Genomic DNA, 25,338 nt, shown 5'->3' with positions numbered 1-25,338 from the left:
TTGGGTCTCTTAATTGCTTTGATAATGGGCCAGCAAAGAGCTCCAGATCGACCTGCACTCTGTGTCTGTAAAGGATGCTGATGTGGTTAAGTGCATGACATATGTCTCAAGAGTTCCCCAGGTGGCCGTACGGCTCTCAAAAGACTGATTTATCAATGCAGCAGATTGTTGATCTTGGATGTCCAGTGCTGGTGTCAGCAGACCCCATCAGACAGCTTGGTGGGGGTTGGCACAATAGTGTGAAAGTGAGGTGGTTGTGGGGGGGTATTCATTTAGGGCTGTTAGGGAGTAACAGATGTAGATGAAGAGAGGAAAAGCAGGAGTCAGCCTTCATAAAGGAGATAGAGTGTAGTGCCAAATGGAGAGGAACTAGCAGAGACTGGCAGAATAAAGGTCACAGGTCAGCAAACACACAGAAGACTATCACCTGTGGAGACTATTTTACAGCGATGAAACCGATGTTTCCTACAAGCTTTCTTAAAATGTAGAGCATCTCTTGAATGAAGTCCTTTAGAAATCAACATCTGTACGTAAACTCATTACAAATGACTGACGGGATCTTTATTTGTTATGCCATGAGCTCAAAATTTAATGTTTTCCCCAGATATTTCAATAAACTATTTAGGAATTATGGATCCACACAATGAAGGGCTGTAATAAATTATCAAGCAAATCAAGTTAGTGCTGTAAAATCCTAATCTAGAAAATGAGATCTGTTATTTTACTTGACTAAAAGTAATCGCATTTTTACTGAATACTGAAATGACCTCTTATGTTAAGTTCACCACCACATCATTGCCCAGAAAGCCACTTTCTCGAAGCACATGACCTCTGTGTTCTCAGTGGTAGCTATGGCCCTGACCCCAACAAGGGTGCACAGGTAACTAAAGTAGTAAATTACTCATTTTATTAAAAGTAAATCTTATCTCATGAACAGGATACTTTTCTTGTGTGACAGTGATTTTTAAGACAAACTGTTAGTCACACTTTAAAAATGATAAGTCTGCTTTAAAATACATTGGTTTCTTGATCTTTTCATTCACAAAAGTAAAGGATGCATAGTGGTGGTTGTGCCATTGATATTAAGAATGCTAACATTAAACTGCTGCAATAAGTAGAAGCATGATCTCAACTTAGCAAACTTAAAAATCCTCCAATTACTCCTTAATAAGGCTGGATCCTATTAGGGAATAATAACTACAGTACTAAACTGTAATAGAGGGATAAACAGAATTGCCAACACTGCTTTGCATTTCCTTATTCATTATGTCAATTTCTACCTGTATCTGTAGCTTGTGTGCCTCATCACTCAAGCACAAACCAAATCAGTTCAACCAAGTTTTTCTTAAAACAAACAGTGACAACAAAGGCACAATGACGAAGTCTCATCTTCATCCAAAATATACATTCATAAACATAAAATTAAAAATAGACTTTGCAACAAAGGTTCCAGATCCAACCACAAAAAACAAGGCACAATGTTACATTTCACAAACTTAACTTAATTCAGTAGTTTAGTTGCAATGATAACTGTATTTTTTGCAAATAACTGGTTATTGCCAAGATGGACAATTTAGCCAATTAAGGAATGACATTACAAATGATAAAAGCTGCCTATAAACCCCCAAAGTAACAGACCAAATGTCAGCAGCAAGACTTTAAAGAATAAATATATGCAAAAGAGAGTTTAAAATATTACAATGCTATTGCATAGCCAATGTTCACCGCTGCTTTATTTCACACAAAGATAATAAGGTTGTCCCTTGAAAAGCAATGCAGAAGCAGCTTCAGTGAGTAACAGAGTAAGGACAAAATGAGTGATCAGTGACAAACAGCAGCGATTCTTGGTGTGTGTGAGTATACCAAATCCAATCAGAGAAAAAACAACCGAAAAAAGTGCGCAAAGCCCCTGATTGACACTTGGATTTAGAGGCACTCAAAGTGGCCAACATGCAAAAAGGATACTGATGTAGCCACAGCCACAAAAGTAACATGAAAGTACTTAAAATTCAACATGCTGAATACAAAAATGTGTATCACATTCTCAAGCGCCCATAGACTGAGTCCAACACAGGTGCTTCAGTCCTCACTAGAGTCCTCTGAATTGTCCCTTTCTACATCTTCAATTGGGATTTTAGCGCGCCAGCTCTTTGCCTGGGTGATTAAACCAGGGGGCATAAGCACTACGCAGGCTGCCAGGCCAGAAACACGCTCCTTAAACTCAGTCTCGTTCTCCCACTCGTCTGCTTCTGTGTTGTACACATGAACATATTTCATCCTGTTGCCTTTGTCATGAGAGCGTCCTCCCAGGACGTAAATGCGAGTGTCCATCACAGCTATGCCAGGTTCACCATGTCCAGCAGGGAGTGGGGACACTAAAGACCAAGAATTGACTGTAGGGTCAAAGCATGCCACCTGAAGGAAAAAAATTAGGGGATTAGCTAATGAAGTGTCTGTCTTCTGTCAAAAGTTGCTCCTCTGGCTTGTACAGAAACCTATTTATGGATTCACTACCTTTATAAGAATGTATAATAACGTTGGAAGAGATCATAAAATATGTTAGAATATGTTTTAAATCTGTAAGACGGGGATGAGTGAGTAAATGTCATAAAGGAAAAATAAAAACAAAAGAACAACAGGAATATATCAAAATGCACGAACATCCCAGCATTAAAAACAAGAAGTAAGAACGTAAACATGAAATGCACTAAAGACTGTAAAACTCCTGCTTACCAGCGCAAACACAACTTTTATTTTGTAATACCGACGCTACTAGCGAGTGGTGACATCATACCTTTAGAACATCACGTCGATATCCACGCCCATCGTTGCTTCCCCCAATGACATAAACCCGTCCGGTGACCGTAGCCATGCCGTGCCATGCCCGCTCCACGGGTGCATCTGCACAAGGTGTCCAACAATTGGCTGCAGGGTCAAAGCAGTATGTCTCCCTGAGGTACGTCATTCCTCTGCGTCCGCATGTTATATAAATTTTCCCGTCCATCACTGCTCCAGCATGGGCGTAAACCTGGAGGAAAGGTTACACAATTCCTGAAATGGGGAATAGCTGGTGTGTGGCTGGAAAGCACCAATGCTGGTGCCCAGCTGTGTATGTAGCACCATCATGTGCACAGCAGCAGTACTACATGAATTTCTTTATGATTCAACTGTACTTTCATACTTCTCTCTTTAGGGGAGATACAAATTCCCACGTGTTTGTGTGCGGGTCGTAACGCTCCACGGAGTCCAGCTCATTGCTGTAGTCCCGTCCTCCAATGGCATAAATATGTCCACCCACCGCACAAACACAGTGGTCGGCGTGCTCCTGTTGCAGGGGCTGGATAGCACACCAGCTGTTGTGACGAGGGTCATATCTAAGTAAAATGTGAAAACAGTCAAGAAAAAATAAGAATACAATCAAGTGAGATATTTAGCAGGGGTCTTCAAACAACGTCTTTCTTCAAAATGATCGTATTCATCTGCTGACAAAGATGGTGTTAACATCATCAAAAGCTCAGGAACAGCTTACTAAAGAGCCCTATTGATGAGAACATGTTTGACTGCTGTTTCCCCAATATATATATATAAAGAGTTCTTAAAGCGCTTCAAAAAATGTAAACTTGGTATGATCAGAGATTAAAGGTCAGCTACAAAATGTCCATTTTCATTTTGAATTTGAGTATGTCATGAGGGATCTCACCTCCAACAGCGCGTCTCTGCCCGAAATCCACTCGTGTTCTTGTCTCCTCCAATAAGATAAACAAAGTTGTTGAGCACAGCGATGCCCTGGTTGGACATTCGGGTGTTGTGTGCTGCAGTGAGAGTCCTCCACTGCCCAAAGCTTGGATGGAACACCTGGAACAAGTGCTCCTTGTCTGTGGAGGAGCTGGAGCTGAACATCCCCCCAAAACCCAAGATACAATGAAAAGTGGAGCGCAGCTGGGTGAGGGGACTCTGCAGGACGGGCTGCCAGATCTCCTGCTCATGGTAGTGCAGAGCGGCTGACACGGAATCCTTCAGTGGACACTGGTCCAATCGGCCATAGAGCCTCTGCAACACTTGTTTCTCAATCAGACAGAAACGCACTGCATCAAGCATCTTCAGACTGTCCTTCAGGTTGAAAAGATTTAAAAAATTAGTTAATAGAAATTCAGGCAGATAAGGCATGAAATGCAAAAGTGTGAAAAACTAGAGTATAGTGTGTATATGATGGGGCCAGACAGATTAGTACAAAATGCACACACACCTTGAGACTGACCTGCAAATACACCTGGTCAGTTTCCACCTGCTCAGGACTGTAGTGGTAATGAAGTGCTGCCTCGTACACCTCATTCTCACTGTTCACCTGAAGCTCATCACTGCTCAGTGCTCTGAAGACTTCCTCTTGTGGCAACTGTCGGTACGCTTCAGTACGAGATAATGTCTGAATGTTCCTGAGGATATAGGCGTAGACTCTGGCATTAAGTTGCTGTAGTCCATAGAGGTCAGCTAGATGATAAACCTCCAAGATGTTGCTCTCATCCAGCCAGCAGAAGAGGAATTCACAGCAGAAGCCAATAACATTTTCGATCTTGGAAACACAAAAAGACTATTAGGGTAAAAAAATTATAATAATGAAATTAGCATAGGAGCAACAAAGGCCTACCTGTACCAATGTGGCAGCCACCAGGACTTCTTGAACACACTCCAGATCTAACTCAATCTCTGAAGTGTAAATGTAGTCTAGTATTTTTTTCATGGCAATATAAGATACTCCATGCATTGGAATCTCCATTTGCTGAGTCTCACGAAGGCCTCCAGCAAACATTCCCCTGGTGGAGAGGGGTGGCACATTATTTTATTGGATCAACCCGGTGGCCCAATGAAGATAAGATGCATAACATATAGCCTCAAGGACCCAAGCTTGAAATTTGCTAGGTCTTTTGGGTGCATTGCATCCATCTCTTTTTCTGCATGCGTCCTGTTGTTTTCTACTATGAACTGCCAAATACAAATAAAATGTCAAAGGAAAAAGATCACGTTAAGCTCACAAATCTCCAGAAAAGTGAAGAAATGTAGGAAGCCTTTGATTCTCGGGGCAGATTCCCAGTACCAACCCCCCAACCTTGACATGCTTTTCACCAATTCTTTACTGAACATGAGCTTGAGGTGTTGAGGTGTTATTCCCCTTTACCACAGAAAGAAGCAATAAATTACAAAGTGACATGCAGACACCACTCTTCCTTGGCTGCTTGCTAAAAACAAAAATGAAAGAAAAAATAAACACAAACTTCAAGGTGACTCTTACATGAATGCTGGTCATGACAATACAGCTTCAGGGGTGAAAACGAAAGTAAGGCTTGCTGGGTTTTTACCTAAAATAATCACAAGAGGCTGCAAGAAGTATACGGTGGGCTTGGATCGATCGACCCTCCACCAGCAGCACCACATCAAACAGGATGCCACTGTGTCTGAGAGCCACCAGGCCGTCAAGCAGGCTGCGGAAATGGGATGAACTTCTGTAGGTCTGTCGGCTCGGACGGCCTGACACGCCAGCACGTCCTGCCACTGGGCTCGGCTCTCCATCCTCAGCAATAGCAAGATACTGATGTTCAGGCTTCATTGCTTTTTATCTGTAGAGTGCTAACATCATTTCAACTTCTCATGACTTAACTTGAGCCATCAAAGCAGATGGCATGTTGAGAAAAACACAGGAAGAGACGACGACGAGATTATGTTTACAGTTTCTTAAGGTGTCTCTGCATAGTCAGCGTAACGTCACAGATATACAGCAAATGATGTTATAGCTTCAAAGACAACGCTATTAGTAAGACCGGAAACTATGTTATGGTTTAGTATGGTGAAACATACACTGCTATAGTCTATAAAGTGCTTGCTGTCACTACGCTGCTAAATCGTGGGCTAATGTCAAGTGTAAAGGCTGACGAGCAAAAGATAGCAGGCTATAGGCTGATTAGCCTGCTAGCGCATGTAGCGCACTTTTAATTTAGAAACCGATCCTACGAAAATATCTTCGTGTTCGCCAAAACAAACCCTTTCCATTAACTGTCGGGTCGCAATGACTCCCGATCCTCTTTGGAACAAAAACACTGTCAGCCGATTTTCTGACAGACTGCGTTTAGAAATCACAGATTGACACTTGCTTTCCTGGGCTCTGATCAAAACAAACCTGTTTACTCTTTGGTGTCAGGTAGTGAAATCGATATTATTGGTCGGTGCTGTTGAAATGTCCCACCCAGTTTCTAAGAACGAGCCAATCAGAGACGTTTGTCACATTGTAGGGAAGAATCTCCATAAGGACTTTTACTTTGTTAAAACAATATCATCATATGTTCCCAGGGCGTGGAATTGGCTGTTAAATTCATTGCATTCAGTGATTAATTTCTAATTATTTACATTAATTTTTAATTTAGCAAAAGGATAGGAACTGCGACTATTTCCTTCAAACACAAGAGGATGCTCTTTCATGCTCAAAAGTTTGAAGCTGTGTAAATGGTATCTGTATACACAAACAAACCGCTACCAAGGATTGAAAGTAAATGCGATTAATATATTTTCTTTACAATTCTGCATTATGCTCAACTACACTGCACTTACCTTTACACTGTAACAAATTGCAGTATGCAACTGGATCTATATTACTGGGCTTGTTGTATTTAAAATTACAACAATATATTGTTTTCTTACAGAAAACACAATAATTAATTGTAATCTAATTTACAATTTTAGCTTGTATTCTATTAAAATTACAGCTATCACCTGGCACTGCCAGGTAATAGCTTTTAATAGTTCACAAAACAATACGTTACTGTAAAATGCTTTTATGGGTAATTTTTGCTGTTTACATTATAAGCTTTTACAATACATATTTAGAAATGTTTTAAATGAAACTTTAGTGCAAAAGATATCCAAAATCAAGATAGAAAAAAGAAAAACGGCACTTAAAGTTAATAGTTTTAAATAGCTTTAAGAACATGAGATGAAGTCCTCATCTTTTGTACAGGATGACTAATGCTCAAATACTGACCCACTTTACCATCTTGGAGCCACTAGTTGCATTGGTTCCAATGAAATATCAGAAAATCACAAAATTACATAAAAGGGAAGTTAATGACAAAACTGATCGCAGCTATTCTACATGAGAGCAAAATCCAAAATCCATAGCGTTATACAAGATAAACTAACCATTTGCTCTTACAAAATAATGGGCTGTCCAAGCTGAAGCAGGACGTAGCTTTGCAATACAGTGAAAATACCATGGAAATGTGAAGTTCTTAACAATTAAAGGGATGATTTTAATTTCTTGTCAAAAATTGTATGAGTTACTAACCAATAGTGATGTATCAACCTAAACTCTGGTTGGATATTTCTCAACCAGCCCCAGGTTGAATGGACAACAGCAGCATCAAACAACTGCACCCAACAAACCATTTAGTAATCATTACTAAAAATATTGTTGTCAAGGTTTAAATGTCCTTCAGCAGTTGACCTAGTTTGCTGCTGCTGCTGTGTTGATGTGGAGATGTTGGAAATTCTCTAACAAAATTATTTCTTTAAAATTGGTCTAAGTGTCCTTAATATCCTGATGAACACTTACCCATATGATAAATGTTAGTGCAAACCGTATACAAATGTTAAAACAAGTCAAATTCAGGCCAATTCAATTACAAAATCTTTTAGCTAATTAATTCACCTAATTGCTTGGATTGGCCTGTATTTCAGCAGAACTACTTGCAAAAGTTCTGCCATGCCATTGTAATACAAGGAATAGTTCTGCAGTGGGATAAACAGATCATTTGTGTGAATAACTCCTAACTTCACTTTTTCCACTCACAAAAATCACAGTAAAGAGATTTTGATTCCCTAAATCAGTCGAGATTTAGTATTTATCTTTATTTTGAAATATTTGTCACTTATTTTATAGCTGGTTCAATTTTAGGTTGGATTTAGATTCTTTCTTTAATGCGTATATTCGACTAGAACTTTTTTTCACTCTGAGATATAAAACATCTCTGTTTTAAAAATATGACAGAGCATAAAGCTGGACTTTAAAGTGCAGTTTGGACACAGGTCAGGAGCTGAGGAGTCAATGTCATGTTAACTCAAGCAGGGATAATGCGACACTAAACGGTTTAACGGCAAGTGAAATAAAAATAATTTTCGACATACAGGCCTGAGTCATAACCTCGGGGCTAATGGCTGCTTCATCTACTCAAAGCTACAAGCAAACAGAACGGTGGAGGAAAGGATGGGAAGACTGTGGAGGACTCGGATCGGTGAGCTATTTGCTGCAAATGTAATTCTAAATTCCAATACATTGTGGGGGAGTTGATGTACTTTTTACTTCACTGTTTTTTTTTCACTGCCTCAAGTTACTAATTATTATAATGTTAAACTGATAAAGTACACTACAGTTTATGCTATAAGGACCACTTTAAATAGTTATACTTATTCATCTCATTCATCTCATCAAATGCTTTCTATATGGATTTTACATTGTTTGATAACTGAATGAACTGCAGATAAATTTCTTGAGGCAGCGAGTCAGTATCCTTTTTTTTTAAACACTGAAGCTTCCGTATTGCTTAAGTTTTACAGTCTCATTTATCTTTTGCTGAGCTTTCAATTTGCATATATCATTTTGACAGGAAGAGTAGAGATTTTTCCACTTGCAAAAACACTGTTGGAATAATCCATCACTTGATTTATTTTCTAGTCTAATAAATGTTGCAGTGGAGAGCACAGGAGGATTTGAAAGAGGGAAAGCTCCCCTTGCTTTTTGTCTTGGGTATAGAAATGTCTTAAAATCACAAGTCATATATGTTTTATTCATATTTAGCCCTGACACTTGCATGTACCTGTCATCTGGCCTAAGAAATCCCTTAATATGGTTCCTGCCAGTGATGTAGTGTAGTGCAACTCCATAAACAGCAAACAGCTAAATGAGAAATTATTATTTGAATTAATAGGCAGGAAATCTGATTTCCCTGCCCATTACAGAAGATTCACAATTTGTTTGTCTCATGCCAAAGTACACAGAAAACATTTAACTTTTTCAAGACTAGGCTGGACAAAACAAGTGATTTGATGAGCAAGCCCTAATAGGTATGTACATATCATACTCTGTCATTAGCAGGCCGAAGGTTTAATTAATAAATTAAAAAAATTACAAGTAACCTAATTGATAAATAAAAGGATTAGGCCTCCTCGTAGCATCCTGTATATCAACCGGTGTGTTGCAATAATTACTGTGCTATATTAGGCCTGTAGTGTTACAATGGCAATATTTATAACATACAAAGGTCTACATCAATTGTTTTCTAACATACAGTGTCACACCTCACAAGGAGGGAATATTAGAATTTGCACTTTGCTTTTCTTCCCACCATGACTTTAAAAACATTTCACATGATATTATTTAATAATCTGTGTGGCACATTTCACCTGCAGGAACCCTAAGGGCTAACACACCAAAAAGAGCTTTTATCAGTTCTTATCAGGACCATAGATGTTAGTTAGAAGTGTCCTACTCCACCTCCAAGTCAACTCAGCACCTGTACTGTTGTTGTCATGGTTACTCTGATAAACATGGAGCAGTCCAGGTTTAGGCAGACAAGCAACTTTGTTGGGTGTAGGCACAAATGATACTTAGTTTGGTTTAGGGTAAAAATGTGTTGAAATAATGAGTGAAATGGGAAGCAAACAGCCACCTCCTGTTTTAAAGACGTGTTCTGTTGATCATTATGTTGTCACCAGTGACTTTTTCTTCTGTCAGAACCACATTTTACCGTAAAACACATAAAAGATGTGTACCTTCTGGCTTACTGATAGGAAGTGTTTGCCCATACTAAAGCCTCATAATGGATGTGATAAAAAGTGATAACAACCACTTAATGGGGTGATAACATCTAATTCACAAAAAGTAATAAAGTTGTAGAATTGTGTTAGTGCCACTATTGATGTTGTCGTCAGTCAACATGAAAGACTGGTCGTATGGTTATTGTTGGACTTTCCTGGAAGTCAGAGAGAGCTTGATCTTCCTGTTACTGAGAGGCGAGTGAGTGAGTGAGAAACGACAAACAAATTAAAACAAAGTTGGCCTCACTTACACAATTACTGTAGTTGTCAATCTAAACAAAAAGCATATGTTACAAAGGAATATTGCATACAGCAGTTAGAAAGACACAAAATAATTCTAGCTTGAGCTTTTAAAAACAAATTCTGCATTTGTTAAGATCGTTATCCTTCACCCAAACAATATGAGTTTGGAAGTATTAAAGATTGGAATGTTTTATGGGTACATTGGGCTCTAACGAGGAGTAGTGCAGCAGGTTGCTGGAAAGATCCAGCTGTGCTCCAAAGCATGGCTCCTGTGTGCTGCATTAGGAACAGAAGAAACTGGCAGACCAGAGGATAATACAACTGATTAGTTTGGGACAGCAGAGCTCCAGAGGTGACATTCATTCTCCTAACACCCCATCTAAAAGTTTTTCAATGCCAACTGCATGCCATCTTTAATGTGACACATATGGTTTGGTAAGTGAAAGTAAAAACCTGTATCATCTGTGATACTTACACACTTTACTTAATTTTAGATTATGCTTGACATATAGAACACAAGCTGAGATTTTATAGACTGTGCAGTTCTTTAAACATTCCCATTGTAAATTTACTGCTCTGTCAGGAGTTCGGCTAAACCTGTTGGCAGATTGAAAAGAGTGCATGTTGCAATAAAAGATTTTATAAAGGAATGGCAGCAATGGGAAATGATTTGTATCTTCTGTACTATACACACTACCATTTGATTGAGATGTTGAATGGACGTGGAAGTTGTAAAGTAACTGCAGTGTGACCATGGCAGATGAAATTTTACTGTGGCTGTTCAGGGATTGTGAAGCAAGCAATCAATTTTCCTCTGCACCAAAATCCTGTAAAACAACATCCTCCAATGCTGCTGTTCGATAGAGCCTGCCAGCCAAGATGGCAGCCACCGGTGTGATAAATAATTCTCCTCAAATGATAAACAGTGGGGGATCATTTACACTGGCACCGGATTTGGATAGACTGGCACAGTAGCATGTTTAGTTATCATCATGAATTTTTTTGTTTAAAATTGCAATAGCAATGTGTGATTTTTGTAGATGTAGTTTTTCGTTTGTATTCAGTTGGGAATCGGGATAATTGAAATTACATGGAAAATGTTGAAATTTATTGTTTGACTATAATGCCATCCCCCAAGCCAGCTAAAGTGGTGTTTCACTGGGTTTCATCTATCACTGAGTTCAGAGCCATCTTTGTAACAGGCTGGGAGATTTCCCCGGCTCACTGGGGAATGAAGTAAAATAAACCAATGTTTCTAAAATATTTAAGTCTCCAAACAGTGCCTGCTGTTGTACAGGATGCAGGTATTATTAGTTAGTACTGATATGAAAGAAGCAGGATTTCAACATTATAGACATTATAGATCACATGGCCTACACATGCAAATAACTGGTGTTTCCCAGTGGAAGGTGTTATACAAGACAGCAAGCAGAGACTTGATAGCACCAGAAATCTCGGCTGGACTGTGCTTTGACACCTTCTCTCAAAGGAGTTTTTGTCTGCATCGTGCACAGTTTGCCTACACGTTAATGGAATAACAGACGAGATGGAAATAGCTTAATGGCATTTTCTGTGGGATTTCATAAGCGTTTCAGAAACATATCCATGTACAGTAACCCTGGTAACTGCCGCTCCAGCACTTGCAATGAGGCCAAGGAGGATGAAACTGATGGTGGATCAAATTTTAATTGGCTAAAGCTAACTGTTGCCAAGAACCTGAGTGGGTGGCTGGTCATATCTGCCATGTGTCAGTGGATCTGGACTCATATTGAACAGGGCTTCTTGGGGGATCAATAAAAACTTGTGCTGTGTTTGAATTCAGTTTTCACCTCTTGCTATTAGGATGAGGGATGTTCCGGGGTGTGACATCCACCATCTTATTTGCTGAGACAACGTTAGTGTAAATTCTGAATCATATGCCAGCAGGAACACAGAGGGGAAAGCAGGGCAGTAAAACATTGTCTGTGCTGCACACAGATGTGACTGGGGCTGGGTAGACTACTTATGTGGATTTAGAATAGAGGAAGGACATGCAGAACATTTAAATTAATTAAAGGAGGAGGGTCAGCAGGTCTAATGCATACTGGATTGATTGTACCTTTCTGCAAATGCAATTGTGTTTTAATAAACCCTTTTCTCATGCTCTTCTCTCTTTCTGTCTTTTCTCTCTCCTGTTTTCTCCTCCCTACTTCAATTCAGTTTGTTTCACTATACTAAATGTCAGTCTTGAAGCTGGGCATGCCAAAATTGTAATCAGTTTATTTTTTAGCTTTATTTCATTTCATACTTGACAGACTATATGGCCCAAATCAGTAATGCTGAGTTTCAATTTTGGTTGTGACTTGGAAATGTATTAGATGTAAAGAAATGTGTTCTCAGTGTGTTTAAAGGAATGGTTTGACATTTTGGGAAGTTTGAAAAGCTAGACCACAACCTGAAGACAGTGAACTTGGCCAATGACTGCATACAAGTCATATGATCTATTTCCTAAACCGGATAAAAGCCACCTTAACAATTAGATCTTACTACTTGAAGCTAAATAAGACGGTCCTGGTGAAAATGGGTATACTCGGTAGCATGTGCTGTTCTACAAGCTTTTAACAGAGGAGCAAGGTGAGCTCACATGTCAGATGTGCAACTGATGGAGGTTGTATGTCAGCCATGAGTACCTGAGGCAATGTGGCATTTATACTCAGCTGGGGTTATTTAATATCTCCAAGGATTTATAAGACTATGTTGCAGTGATGGTGTCAAGGATCACTTCAACTTGGTTCATGTGCTAGTGCAGGGGGTTGTCCTTTTCTTTGTGGACACAATGTGTATAGATTAAAGACCATAATGAAAGAGGAGAGATTGAACCACTTAATCAATATTGTTTCTGTGGTTTAATTTAATTGAATTAAAATGTTCAAAAGATGGATTCACCCTTTAAACAAAGTGTGTTTGTTTGATTACATTTTATGTGTATTTAGATTTTTCTTTTCTATTTTTTCCTTTTCTATTCACTTCCCTTCTTCCTTTCTGTTTTTCTTTTCTTCGTGGAAAACAACAATCATAAGCAAAATTGTTAATGCCAAACCAATGAAAGTTACATTTGACAAATGGAAAAAAAAGTTAAATGCAAACTAAAAAAAGTTAGTCTGAAAATAACTCAAGAGTTGCAAACTAACTGAAGACCACTGTTTGCAGCTTTTGATTATTAGTGCATCAGTAATGTTAATTGTTGCCTTATATGCAGAAAGGTCCTTATCTCTGCACAACATATGCTCTGACTATAGTGTCTGCACAAAATAACATGCTATTGACAGCAGGGTTAGGCTCTGGCTAAGATGTAGATCTTCTCATTTTTATAGTTCTACATTTACACCATAGATGGGCTGTAAACGGGAGCATAGACCTTGACACTCTTACAGTAACAAATGTCAAATTTACATACAAATTTGGATCCTGTGTTATAATTTACTAAGCTGTCTTTAGAACGAGATATGATATCTTCATTATTTATATATACTGTATATCTTTCATGTATGACATCAAAAGGAAAATATTTGAACTTAATGCTTGCTGCACCCTAGAATGGAACGAGTATTCTGTCCTATTTACATAAATTAGTGTTACATAAGTGTTTTTCCTCTTTTATTGTCATATTAACGTACAACATGTTTTATTTTTCATTAAAGCTGAGTATAGTCAGGTACTATACCAAGAACTACAACACAGATTACCCCAAGTATTTAAGCTCTTGGAAAGAATAATTCAGCAGGAATGCATTACTTTTATTTTTTATTTGATTTTCATTTAGACATCTTAAAAGTTCAAATATTTGGATACATTATGAGCAACAATATGATCTCTTAATAAACAATAAATACGTAACGCTTTTGCCATAACATAATTTCAGTTCTACTCAACATCAAAGCATGATGTAACATGCGTTTTGTTCATAGTTCTGAATAAATCATGAGTCATTATTATTATAACAATGCATTTATTACTCTGGACAAAGTTTAAAATTTTCTTTTTTTCTTTCTTTCCTTGTGGAGGCTGAAGTTAACATCTATTTTGATGCCTCACTGCACAGCACAAGGATATTAAAGGTCTGCGAAGCAAAAGTTTTTGTCGAGACAAATAAATCACCCGAAAACAGGCTTTGTGGTTAAAAAATACGCAGGAACAAATGCTCCCCAGCTAAACATGGATACAGGCAGCTACAGCAGGGGAACGGTTCATTGTTAATTGAGCGGAGAACTTTATTGGTTTACACTGGCAGCGACTCATAACATTATTAACAATTTTCCCACAAGAACCTCTTGTTCAAACACTTTATGTGTGTCTTTCTCGGAATCCAAATATGGCCATGTTTCAATCAGGTTACACTGTGTATTGTCCAACTGGATGTGAGTCTAAACAGTTGATAGAGTGTACTTAATAAAATAAGTGATCAAAGACTGTTTAAATACTTAAGATAATGTTACAAAAATGTTTGGAACATGTTATCTGTTTAACCTTATCATGTAAGATGGAACAAATGCTGGTATTCTGATTTGTGTTTGTTCGTGTGCAAAAGTTAGTTTTAGAAGCCAACTTTCAATGGCCACGAGAGGTTTTATTCCTGTCTAGATTGCACAGGTCTCTCTGGCTACACTTTCTTGAGCTGAATGTCCTGGAGCCCATCAACTTGTCAATCACATTAAACTTGTGGACACAATGTCAAAAAAAAAAAACTAAAATGGAAGGAAAGATTATGTCACCATAGTGATCAGTTGTCTAGATGTCTCAGACTTTTCTTCTTAGATTTGTTTCCACTGCTTCTGTGTAAGTGACAGCAAAAAGAAAAGTGAGTGACAGTTAGTAAAAATCCTGCAGTGCTGTCCCTCAATCTTGAAATCCTAATCTTGAAAAATACTGCACGTTGTACCTAGATTAATGGATTTAAGGGACTTGAAACCTATTTCTCAATGTCAAGTAAACAACCGCAGAGCTGTTGTTGTCGGTGGCAAAGTCATTTCACCATTCTGCCTCACAGGCAGAAAGGACAGACCGCTATTGGTGTTCTCTCCAACAGCCTCCACATAAAACAGGATTGTGTGGGGACAGTGTGAAGAAGCAGTTAACTGTTGCACAAGCAAGAGAGGTGCAAAAAACAGGTTTAAAATAGTCCTAGGTGTTAGGTGCAGTGGGAGCTGAAGAGCGATTTGCATGGTTCAGGCAGCTTTAATGTGAAAACTTATACAGTACACACTACTGTACTGCAGATGCCGAGAATATAGCCCCTCTGCCACAAGGAAAGGCTAATAATCTTTATAACTGACAGGGAAATCAGTTTATGGCCTTGCAATCGGTCGATATCCAGCAGTGTCCATCAATATTTATTATGAGATGTTGACAGCAGAAAATGACTTTGTATTTTATGAGTATTTAGGCACTGTGGTGTTCTGTGAGACAGAATATGCTCCAGTGAACATAAACACAAAATGATGCCTTTAAGTCCTCTGTAATTGAGACTCACACTAATCAGAAGTGCCTGGCAATCACAGACTCTCAATCAACACATGAGAAAATCAGTGCCTGAAGGTCTCTGCCCAGCGTTGGCTGTGCTTATTCACAGCTAACCACATTCACACTCATTTTAAAACGCTCCCAATGTGAAAAGAGCCTCCTAATATTATACATTTCATTATCGGGCAAAAAACAAAACAAAAACAAAAAACAAAACATAGATCAATATTACACTGCAGTGATATTATAGCGATTTCTCATTTGGGATTTATGAAACTTGTCTCATTATGCGAGGGCTCAGCATGTCTCCTCACAAGAGATTAAAAGATTAATCTAACGTCGCTCACTAATAGCATTTTTTTTCTTCAGGTGAGTCGAACAACCCACGTGTAGCCTTGAAATGTCAAATAACTAATTTCCCCATTGGCCCCGTGTGTGGGCGCGTGCCTGTGCGAGCGTGTACGTGATGGCTCGCACGTGCGTGTGAGCCAACGAGAATTTATTATGTAACATGTTCCCAATCACATCCCCTGCCCGAGTCTGTCTGAGTCTGGCAGAAGGTCGCTTTAAGAGAGATCCAGGCTCCTGTCGATTCTAGCAGGGCGCCTCCTACCTCCTGGTCCAGCGAAGACTGCGCTGTCTCACCTGATGGAAAGCAGAGTCCAAAGTCCCAGGAGAAAGAGCATTAAGGTGAGAAACTGTTGACAAATTTGTCCAGTCTGAAAGTCTTTTGGTGGTGCGTAAAAGTAAGAAATGCCATTCGGTACTGTTTTGTTAATTGCGTGCTACGACAAAGCTCTAATAACTCTATTTTTTTTTAGTAATTCTGCCTTTCTGAATATTTTTAAGATGCGCTGGTTTGATTAACGCGTGGTCTGGTGTCTTGAATTTCCTTGCTTTAGTAGCTATTCTGCTGGGAGTTGGACTTTCCTTCTGACTTGCCATTGGCCGCACCGCTCTCCGTGTTAGATGCTAGAAGTGTAAGTGGTGTAGTGGACGTTGTGCGAGCGTGTGATGGGACAGCAGTGAGGACACAGGAGTCTCGTCCACCTGTCCGGACCTGAGAAAAGTCCGACTCACAGCGAGCAGAGCCACAGCTGCAGACAGACGGTGGATGCAGGACAAAGATCGAGGGTAGGAAACATGAGCACTCAACTCTTCTTCCACTTTTCATCCCTGCGGGTTTTTGCGCAATGGCAAAGTGGTTTAGTGAGGTGACAGAACAGGGATGTTAGATTCAAATGTATTTGTTTTTTATTACAAACATCGCTCTTTCTGAGACCCATAAGCTTTAATGTACTTGTTCTACCTTAACAGTTTCTCTCATTTACTCTATTCCTAATATTTGTAAAGCATGTCTTTCTCTTTTTATTTATGTCTCGTTTTAATAATGTCATTGGTAATTTTCCTCATCCCATTGTCCTCTACCACAAGATACAACACAAAGCATTTTGTATTTCCGCCATAAAAAATCAACATCGTGCTTCCATCAAGTATTGGCAGCTCGCATATTCAGAAATTAAGCTAGAGCTTGTTAGTTTGGCATCATAATTAATTATCCAGGCATCTAAATGGAGAAAACCACCCACTACAAAAGGATTCAAATAGTATTACCATGTATGCATTGTATATATAGTGAATATTCCTAGTTTGGAACCAGCACATATAAAAAAAATCCCATCATGATAGGACGTGCCCACACGCATTTACCCATGAACGTTTATCATTGTTACAGAGTCATCAACTAAAAATGACAAGTCTTCTAAATTTTATTCCATCAGCATAGCTATGGTACAAACTCATTTGTGGGTAAGCCTGGGTAATGCTCACACACTTACTGTATATAAATATGCATAAATGGTCAGTGACGACGAGAGCTGTCACTGCCACAGAAACAGAATCGGTTCCTGCTGTCAAAAGAAAGAGAAAACAGTGAGAGGCATGGATGGTTTGTCAAGAAGCAGTCATTATCATCATTATTGTAATGGAAATTGAAATCAGCATGCTATTATAGAGATGCCACAAGGTCTGGATCTTTTTACTTGATGATATCCCATCAGTGCATCATTTACTCTTATAGCCTCTAATCGGAGAGAAAATGTGTGTTCTGCCAAGAGGGTTATGGTATCTGCATATCAACGTTAATTATTCCCTTCACGTATCTCTGTTTTTGTGTTATTAAACCCACCGCCGGTGTGTACAAATGTGAAATGTAACACCTAAATATATCTTAGTGCCGAAAAGCAACTTTTGGAATTACAAAGAGGAGAGCTGTGAATTTAAAATCACACCCTGCAGCACTAGATTCCCTTTCCAGCACACGGATCATCATTTAAAAGAAGTAACACAGACTAATGTTCAACTGAGTTATTTCAGCAGGCCAGTGTCAGTTTCCTTTAACCCTGCAGCTTTTATGAGCACACACGTTGATTTGAGGGACAAACCAAACATAAATATCTGAAGAGATTATATATGTGGAAACTTCTCTTAACTGGAAACTTGTTTAAGGTAACTAATTTATTTTTTCCTTTATTTCCAGGCAGAAAATGAAGACTAATGTAAAGACTGCCAATAATTAAGGATGAGGAAAGGCTGATTAGAATGCAAATGGTATTCATTAAATAATTACAGCAGATGTGACACAACCAATAAGTTACTTTAGTTCTGAGTCTTTGAAGTGAGCACAGGAAAATCATCATGGAGCAGCAGCAGAGCACCAATCACAACCAAGCCACGTTGAAAGAGATGCCACTGGATTTGACGGAGGACTGCTCACTCTCCCTTAGTGGCACCACTTTTCTCATTGTTGCTTACAGTACGGTTATGGCAGTAGGTCTCATTGGGAACTCTTGCCTGGTGTTTGTCATCACGCGACACGAGATGCGCAACGTTACAAACATCTTCATCGTCAACCTGTCATGTTCTGACATCCTTATGTGCATTGTCTGCCTGCCAGTCACCATCATATACACTCTGATGGACCACTGGATTCTTGGAAAAGCCCTTTGTAAGCTCACCCCATACATCCAGTGTATATCAGTTACGGTTTCCATCTTTTCCCTCGTTCTCATCGCCATGGAGCGCTACCAGCTCATTGTGCATCCAACTGGATGGAAGCCTGTGGTGGGCCAGTCATACATGGCAGTGGCTGTCACCTGGATCGTGGCCTGCCTAATCTCTGTGCCTTTCCTATACTACAGTGTGCTTTCCTCACCTTTCCAGAACCTGAGCATCCCCTTCCCAGTCACCGATCAACTTGTTTGTATGGAGCAGTGGCCATCGCTTCAGGGACGGCAAGCTTACACCACCTCCATTCTCATCTTCCAGTACATTCTTCCTCTCATGCTTATCATGGTCTGCTATCTCAACATCTACCTGCGCCTGAGGAGGAGGAGGGACATGGTGGAGCGTAGCAGGAATGCCACTGAAAAGAAAAACAAGTGCTCCATGAGAATCAACACCATGTTAATTGCCATAGTGGTGGCGTTCGCCCTCTCCTGGCTCCCTCTGAATGTCTTCAACACACTGTTTGACTGGGACCATGAGGCCATCCCGTCCTGTACCCATGACATCATCTTCTCCTTCTGCCACCTAACGGCCATGGCCTCTACTTGCGTCAACCCCATCATCTATGGCTTTCTCAACAGCAATTTCCAGAAACAGCTCAAGTCCACTGTGTTGCGTTGTCGCTGCTGGGGGGTGGCAGAGAGGTACGAGAGTGTTCCCCTCTCCACTGTCAGCACAGAGGTCACCAAGGGGTCAATCTTGAGCAATGGAGCTATCAGCATCAATTCTTAAATCCAAGCCAAGCCCTTTCAGTAAAAGACAAATAAACTACAGGGGCCTCTCCAGGCTTCTTTGTGTCATCCTTTTAGTGCTTTTCCTTGCTTGGTTGCGTGCAAAAGCAAGGATGACATTTACAAAGTAAAAACCTTATAATAGAAGTCTGGAGGGAGCAGACTGAAGACACTTTACTAACATGGTGCTGTGCCCTCGGTTTAGTGCCAGTTCACATGTGAGAGGAAGTAGATAACAAAATGATGGTTCAAAGGTTGGATGAGTTCGAGTCTTGTAGGACGACTGAAGACACTGTACATGAGCACTTTTGTAACTGTGGTCTGTATATTCCCTTCTCCTTTTGCTATTGGCACATATGAATGAAGAGACAGCATTTGATCTGATATACAAATGTCTTGTTTTCTCCAATCTACACAGACAGTGTGTCAAATGAATTTCAGTTATTAACTCCACTTTTTTACCTGCTGTAAATGTGGGCAAAGGACTCATTGGACTAAGGCTGTGGGGTAGTTGTTGTTTTTTTTAGTTTTACTCTTTTATGTTAATGCTCTAGATGCAGATATTTGAGATTGTGAACTGTGATGTGTTAATGATTATCGACAGAGGCGGTTATTACAGAGAACATCAGTGCATTAAATGTGGGCCTGGCATCATCTTAATGCATTTCTTATTACCTTACCAAAAACAATCTGATGATCTTTTAAAAGGAGGAAAGAACTATATACATTTCCACTATCCGTCATGGTCTGGGTTCCATATTGTGCATAGGGGGTGGCTTTTCATATAAAATGTGCCATATAACAACAACATATCAAGTGCCATAAAACAAAATGAAAATGGAAGGAAAGGGACTTTGTCAGAGCAGGTCTTCTGTTGTATATAACCCTACTAAAAACATGAGTGACCTGTTGTGACAGTTATATTTTGTGGTGTGGTCGGCAATAAAGAGCACGCTGTAGCATAGCAGATATCTCCTAGGAAATCTGTTGTTAATCGTTTCTTGTTGTGCTACTATACTGAATTAAAACATTTGCTATTGTCTTAATTAATAATGTCTATGTTGTAATATTGGGTTTTGATATTTGGTTTGTCCACTTGCTTTGTTAAAACAGAATTAATCTTTCACTGTCACCTCAAGTTCATCCACATTATTCTCAGCTTTTAACTAACAATCGATATAGTGTTAAGTCTCCCATTAAAGATAAATGGTACCCTGTGACCAGACTGCACTATGTACACTACAGGAAACAGTGTGGAGTGACAAATACTACTTTCACAAAGATTATACTTCGGATTTTTTTAAACAGAAGCCAATAAACCGTGCCAGTGTACTATACAGAAAAACACACCTAACCATCCAACTTTTATATTCTTTGTTTCTATTTAAAGTCTAATTCAGTCTGTTTTCTATGTGTGTATTATTCGAGTTGAAGTCTGAAATCACAGCACATTCCCCTATGCATGTTATGTTGAATAAATCAGTGTTGTGTTCGGTACCTTAGATGTTAAACAGATTGGAGAGGAAAAAGACAGTATGAGAGATCAGTGGGAACCGTGCTAAATATTCATGCTTGGGGAATAGTTTCATCCATCTGAAATAAGAATATCAACAGGAAGGACAAGGTCAAAATTTAGTTCTGACAGCACCTTCAGTTTCACTGATCTGTGTGTGTCTGAGTGTGTGGGACGATTTTACATCTTACAGAAATCCAAAGTTGTTTTGGACTGTGACATCTTACACAACCTGCCAAACTGTTTTGTAAAGAAAATGTTTAGGCCTCAAGAGAGCTATCAGAGGTCCTTGTCTACAGAATTGACTGCACATTTCCACTGCCTTGGCCTGATCTGACCTTTACGGAATGTCAATCACCTCCCTTGTCTTACATTTCTTTTTCTTCTTCATTTTCTACTCTAACCTTTTTCAACACCCTTGAATGAAGCAGCGGTGTTCATTTTGTTTGGTATAAAGGACCCAAGATGGAGGTGCTCTCGTACTCCACCGACATTTGACAATGAGCAGAACTTCAATTGTGCCATTTTATATTGTTACCCAAGCAACTGTTAAGGAGGCCAATGAAGTGGTATGAAATGAAGCTTGAGGCAAACACTTAGCGAGTCCACAGGGCCAGACTCCCCTTTTCTGTGGAGCACTTCCAAAAAGATTATCATCTTGGCTGTCTGCATTTTAATTTAGAGATGTTCTGTTATAGGCAACCTCTCCAGCTCACAGGAACAACATGAACCACATAGCTGGCCAAAGATTTCCTCAAGCTGTTGTTTTGAAAATCTAAATCTCTTCAGTCACATATTTTGCCTGCCTTAATACAGCATAATTTAAGTTCTAAAATAAATAGCAATAATTATAATGTTAGTTATTCGTTTACTATTTCAATGCTCAAAAAAGCTTTCCCCTGTAAAACCTTCTCACCTTGTAAAGACCAGGCAACAAAGCACAGGATCTCATGTAAATGATAAGGATCTAATCTAAATGGTGAGATGCTATATAAAGTGCCATGATAGAAGTATGCTAAAAATAATTTTTCAGTTGAATATCTTACATGTATCATCAGACAAAGTCACTGACCTTCTGCACCTTTGATCCTTTTGTTACATCAAATGAAAGGGTGAGGTAGAGTCAGGCTTATGCATGTTTTATTGTGTTGGACACAATAAACCAAGCGGGGAACTCATCTAAGGGTCAAACACATATACAGTATCAGCTCAGTCAATATTTCCTTGTTCACTTATCTTTCTACTGAATTGCACGATTGGTTTCACCTTGTATTAGGTGTTACCCAATTCATCAGATCTGTAACTAAGGCTTTATTGGAAGAAGCATTTCCTTTTTTGAACTATTTATCAATCTAGATATCATAACAGCAATAATGTTGGGGTCAGCCTGTTTTTGTGCTGGACCAAAGTTACACACGTCATTTTTTAAGATGAATTCTAAATTAGCTCTGTCTGTCTCAGCTTTTAAAATAAGCTGGAAGATGTTTCTAAAGCTCAATTTCATCTGTGTCTGCTGGTGTATTAATAATACACAGTTTTGTCTTGCATAACACAAGCAGACTTGACAGCCGGGAATAGCAACCCCCCTGATTGGTGCCAGCCCAGGACTGGGTTTGTCATTGCATGCTTGTAGTCTGTTCACACAGACAGACAGATAGACACATAGATGGACAGATTTGTCTTCTCTGTAATCTTGCTCTGACAATTTTGGACCTGGCCTCCACGTCTGACCTCCCATTTTTTTCTTATCAGAAGAAAAGAGGGAGACCACAGCCTCAGCTTTAGTTGCCTGGTTACAGCTTTCTTGGGGGTTTCAATGGGTTTCCGTCAAGCTGACACACAGAGCACCAAGCTATTAAAGCCACTTTATTAAACACTGACAGAACAGCTACGGCAGGCTGAACCAATTTTACTGCAACAACCAGCTCAGTCAGGTGGTTTTCTTGTCACAGTAGAAAGAACAAACAAAGAGAGTGAGACATTTCTTGCTGGGGATCTTTGATGACATTTCTTTTGACTTGCATTGACTTATCAAAGTGAAATAATTGTAAGCAGTCACTGCAAAATGATGGAGCTTATTTTTCAGATATTGTGACACGTCGTGGTAGGAAAAGCACTGGTATAATTAATATTGATGGCTTTATTGCACATCTCAGCGTAGTTTTATGGTAATTGTACAGACAAAAGAATGACATCAAAAGGAAGAGATATACACTTTTTCACTTTATGCCAGAAAGTTGCATGTACATACACACACTGCCAGCACCTGAAAGCAATTTAGTGTAACTTTAAAACTGGCTGGGGAGCTTAGCTGTGTCCAGAGATTGAATGTTGCATGTAAAGAGAGTGGCAGACGTTTCTTACTTAAACTGGTTTCTGGCATTACCTTCATATTTATTTTGCAAGCATAAAATTTCCCTAATGTTCCCTAATTGAACAGCTTGATCCTGCTAAGAAAAATAAATTCCCCCTGACAAGTTTAGGAGTGAGAGCCTTCAAAGACACAACCTACATTCACACTCACCTGCCTCTGCAGTGGTATTAAGGCCCAGTGATTTCTTATATGAGTTAGACCTGTGCCAGGCTGCTCTCAGTGAGACTAATTAGAGGTAACCTTATAGACCTCACATTTGTGGAAGTACAGGCTGAGCAGCGTCTGTGTCTCCAACAGGTATTTTCGTAATTATAGGGCTTTTTGAAATCATTAAATGCTTCACTACTCATGTTGAAATCTATTCTGCAGTAACACTGCTTAGCACTGCTTTGATGCTCCATGTTTCCTAAAAATGTAAATAATTTTTCTTGCTGATATGTCTTTCATTTTAAAATGGAGGGTATAATACAGAGGCAGTGGGAGGTATTGTTCACAACAGCATCGATCTTGGGTAAATATTTTATGTCCTGCTTTGCTGTAACCTTTCATATATTTATCCCTTATCAAATCACTTTCAATAAAAGACAATACTTGACCCATATGGTATCAGGTGTATGTTCAGTGAAAGTAGCTGCAATTTCATCAACAAGATGAAAACCCACACAAGCGATTTTCTGTCATGTGTGTTTGTTGAGTAACAGATTGAACTACTTTGAAAAAACACACTTTCCATAAAAGATAAGAGTGTGGCCACCTCTTACGCTTGTCAGCAGGATATTACAGGCTGTTGTATCACTGTCAAACTTCCATGATGAACACACTTTGATTTGTTATTCAGTTTGTTTAAATTCAATACACAATTGGCAAACACACAGGCCTCGCCTGGTCAAATAATTTTCATGTTGCGCACCCGAGCATGAATAAGCACTTTTACAATCCAACGAAGATTGCAGAGTGTGCATGAAACAAGTCAAGCAAGCAGAGAGCTATTACTATACAATAAATTGGCTTCAGACACATGTCCTCGTGATGAACAAACACAATAAAGTACACTGAATTGCAATAATTTTCAGTGTTGACATGACGTGATCCAGACCTGTGGGAAATACTGTAGATATCATCTCAGCAGCAGTCATAAAGATGGTCTAGATTTTACAAAGTTTGGATTTTCTGGTAGTTTATTATTACTTAATCAGATGCAATAAAATAATAGGTTACAATAAAGTAGAAACTTCAAGGATGCAATTTTATGTTGTTTCCTAGTGCCACCTGGTGGCCGTGCATTTAGGTTGATTGCAGTATGGTCAACGTTTAAATTTTACTTAAAAAATTTCCCAAATCCCATTTTATTATATTTTTCTTGGTTTCATGGAACACAGAAAAGTTCCCTGAACATAAATTTAGCTGCTGCACCTGGTTCTGACATGAGACAGTTTCACCTGAAAATGTCAAGTTCAGGGTTGATGGATTTTTTATTGTTGTTGTTTTTCTAAATACCTAAATATCTAACTAAGATATACACTCAGACCAAGTTGTTGGACAACAGTGATGTAAGAAGTACCCAGATTACTTACTTGACGGTGAATTCACAGCTCATGACCTTTGCTCCATGCTCTGTCATATAACATCGTTTAAAGCAGAGACATTTCAGGTTTTAGAGTGAGTGAAGAGAAGAGACGGGAAAAATGTACATGTCAAATTTCCTTTTTTTTTTTTTAAATCTAAATCTACCTCTTACATGGAACCAGCTATAAAATAAGTGACAGATATCGTAGGACAGAGGGAAACAGTAAAACTCTGCTCAGAGTTTACCTGATGTCATGAGTTTGACATCAGGTAAAGTTATTTAGCAGCTGCGGCAGAAGACCAGGGCAGCCAGGCTACAGAAGTACAGAGATCTAAAGATGTTCTCCTGGGTTTATTTAGTAGTGCACACTCGTGAACGTGAGCACAACAGCACCGCTGCTAAATAAAATCGAAGGGGAAAACACTGTACAGTAGTAGTTACTTGCCAAAATTAACATATTAAATATAATGCTTATTTATGCATGTGT

At 39.2% G+C, this 25,338-nt stretch overlaps 2 protein-coding genes across 5 annotated transcripts; one reads left to right on the top strand and one right to left on the bottom strand.

Moving 5' to 3' along the window:
* Positions 1-1,200: 1,200 nt before the first annotated feature.
* Positions 1,201-6,204, bottom strand: klhl22 (kelch-like family member 22). 2 transcript variants are annotated; one of them, XM_067521612.1, is made up of 7 exons: positions 5,355-6,204; positions 4,646-4,811; positions 4,247-4,570; positions 3,701-4,110; positions 3,182-3,374; positions 2,795-3,028; positions 1,201-2,415 (listed from the first exon to the last, which is right to left on the bottom strand). In XM_067521612.1, the coding sequence occupies exons 1-7, from the start codon at positions 5,600-5,602 to the stop codon at positions 2,080-2,082; spliced, it is 1,911 nt and encodes a 636-aa protein (XP_067377713.1). In that variant the 5' UTR covers positions 5,603-6,204; the 3' UTR covers positions 1,201-2,079. The 2 variants fall into 2 exon arrangements, with proteins under 2 accessions (XP_067377713.1, XP_067377714.1); XM_067521613.1 differs by having other exon boundaries at positions 4,259-4,570.
* Positions 6,205-15,970: 9,766 nt separating this feature from the next.
* Positions 15,971-25,010, top strand: npy8br (neuropeptide Y receptor Y8b). 3 transcript variants are annotated; one of them, XM_067521615.1, is made up of 3 exons: positions 15,971-16,290; positions 16,506-16,734; positions 18,140-25,010. In XM_067521615.1, exon 3 carries the CDS (start codon positions 18,298-18,300, stop codon positions 19,396-19,398), a length of 1,101 nt encoding a protein of 366 aa, XP_067377716.1. In that variant the 5' UTR covers positions 15,971-16,290; positions 16,506-16,734; positions 18,140-18,297; the 3' UTR covers positions 19,399-25,010. The 3 variants fall into 3 exon arrangements, with proteins under 3 accessions (XP_067377716.1, XP_067377715.1, XP_067377717.1); XM_067521614.1 differs by having other exon boundaries at positions 16,503-16,734; XM_067521616.1 differs by having other exon boundaries at positions 15,971-16,346; positions 16,503-16,734.
* The last annotated feature ends 328 nt before the right edge of the window (positions 25,011-25,338 follow it).

This window comes from Channa argus, chromosome 11, assembly GCF_033026475.1.
Source record: "Channa argus isolate prfri chromosome 11, Channa argus male v1.0, whole genome shotgun sequence".
In the NCBI taxonomy this organism is placed as follows: Eukaryota; Metazoa; Chordata; class Actinopteri; order Anabantiformes; family Channidae; genus Channa; species Channa argus.
The sequence above is the reverse complement of the archived record's forward strand: the minus strand, read 5'-3'. Positions and strand labels throughout refer to the sequence as shown.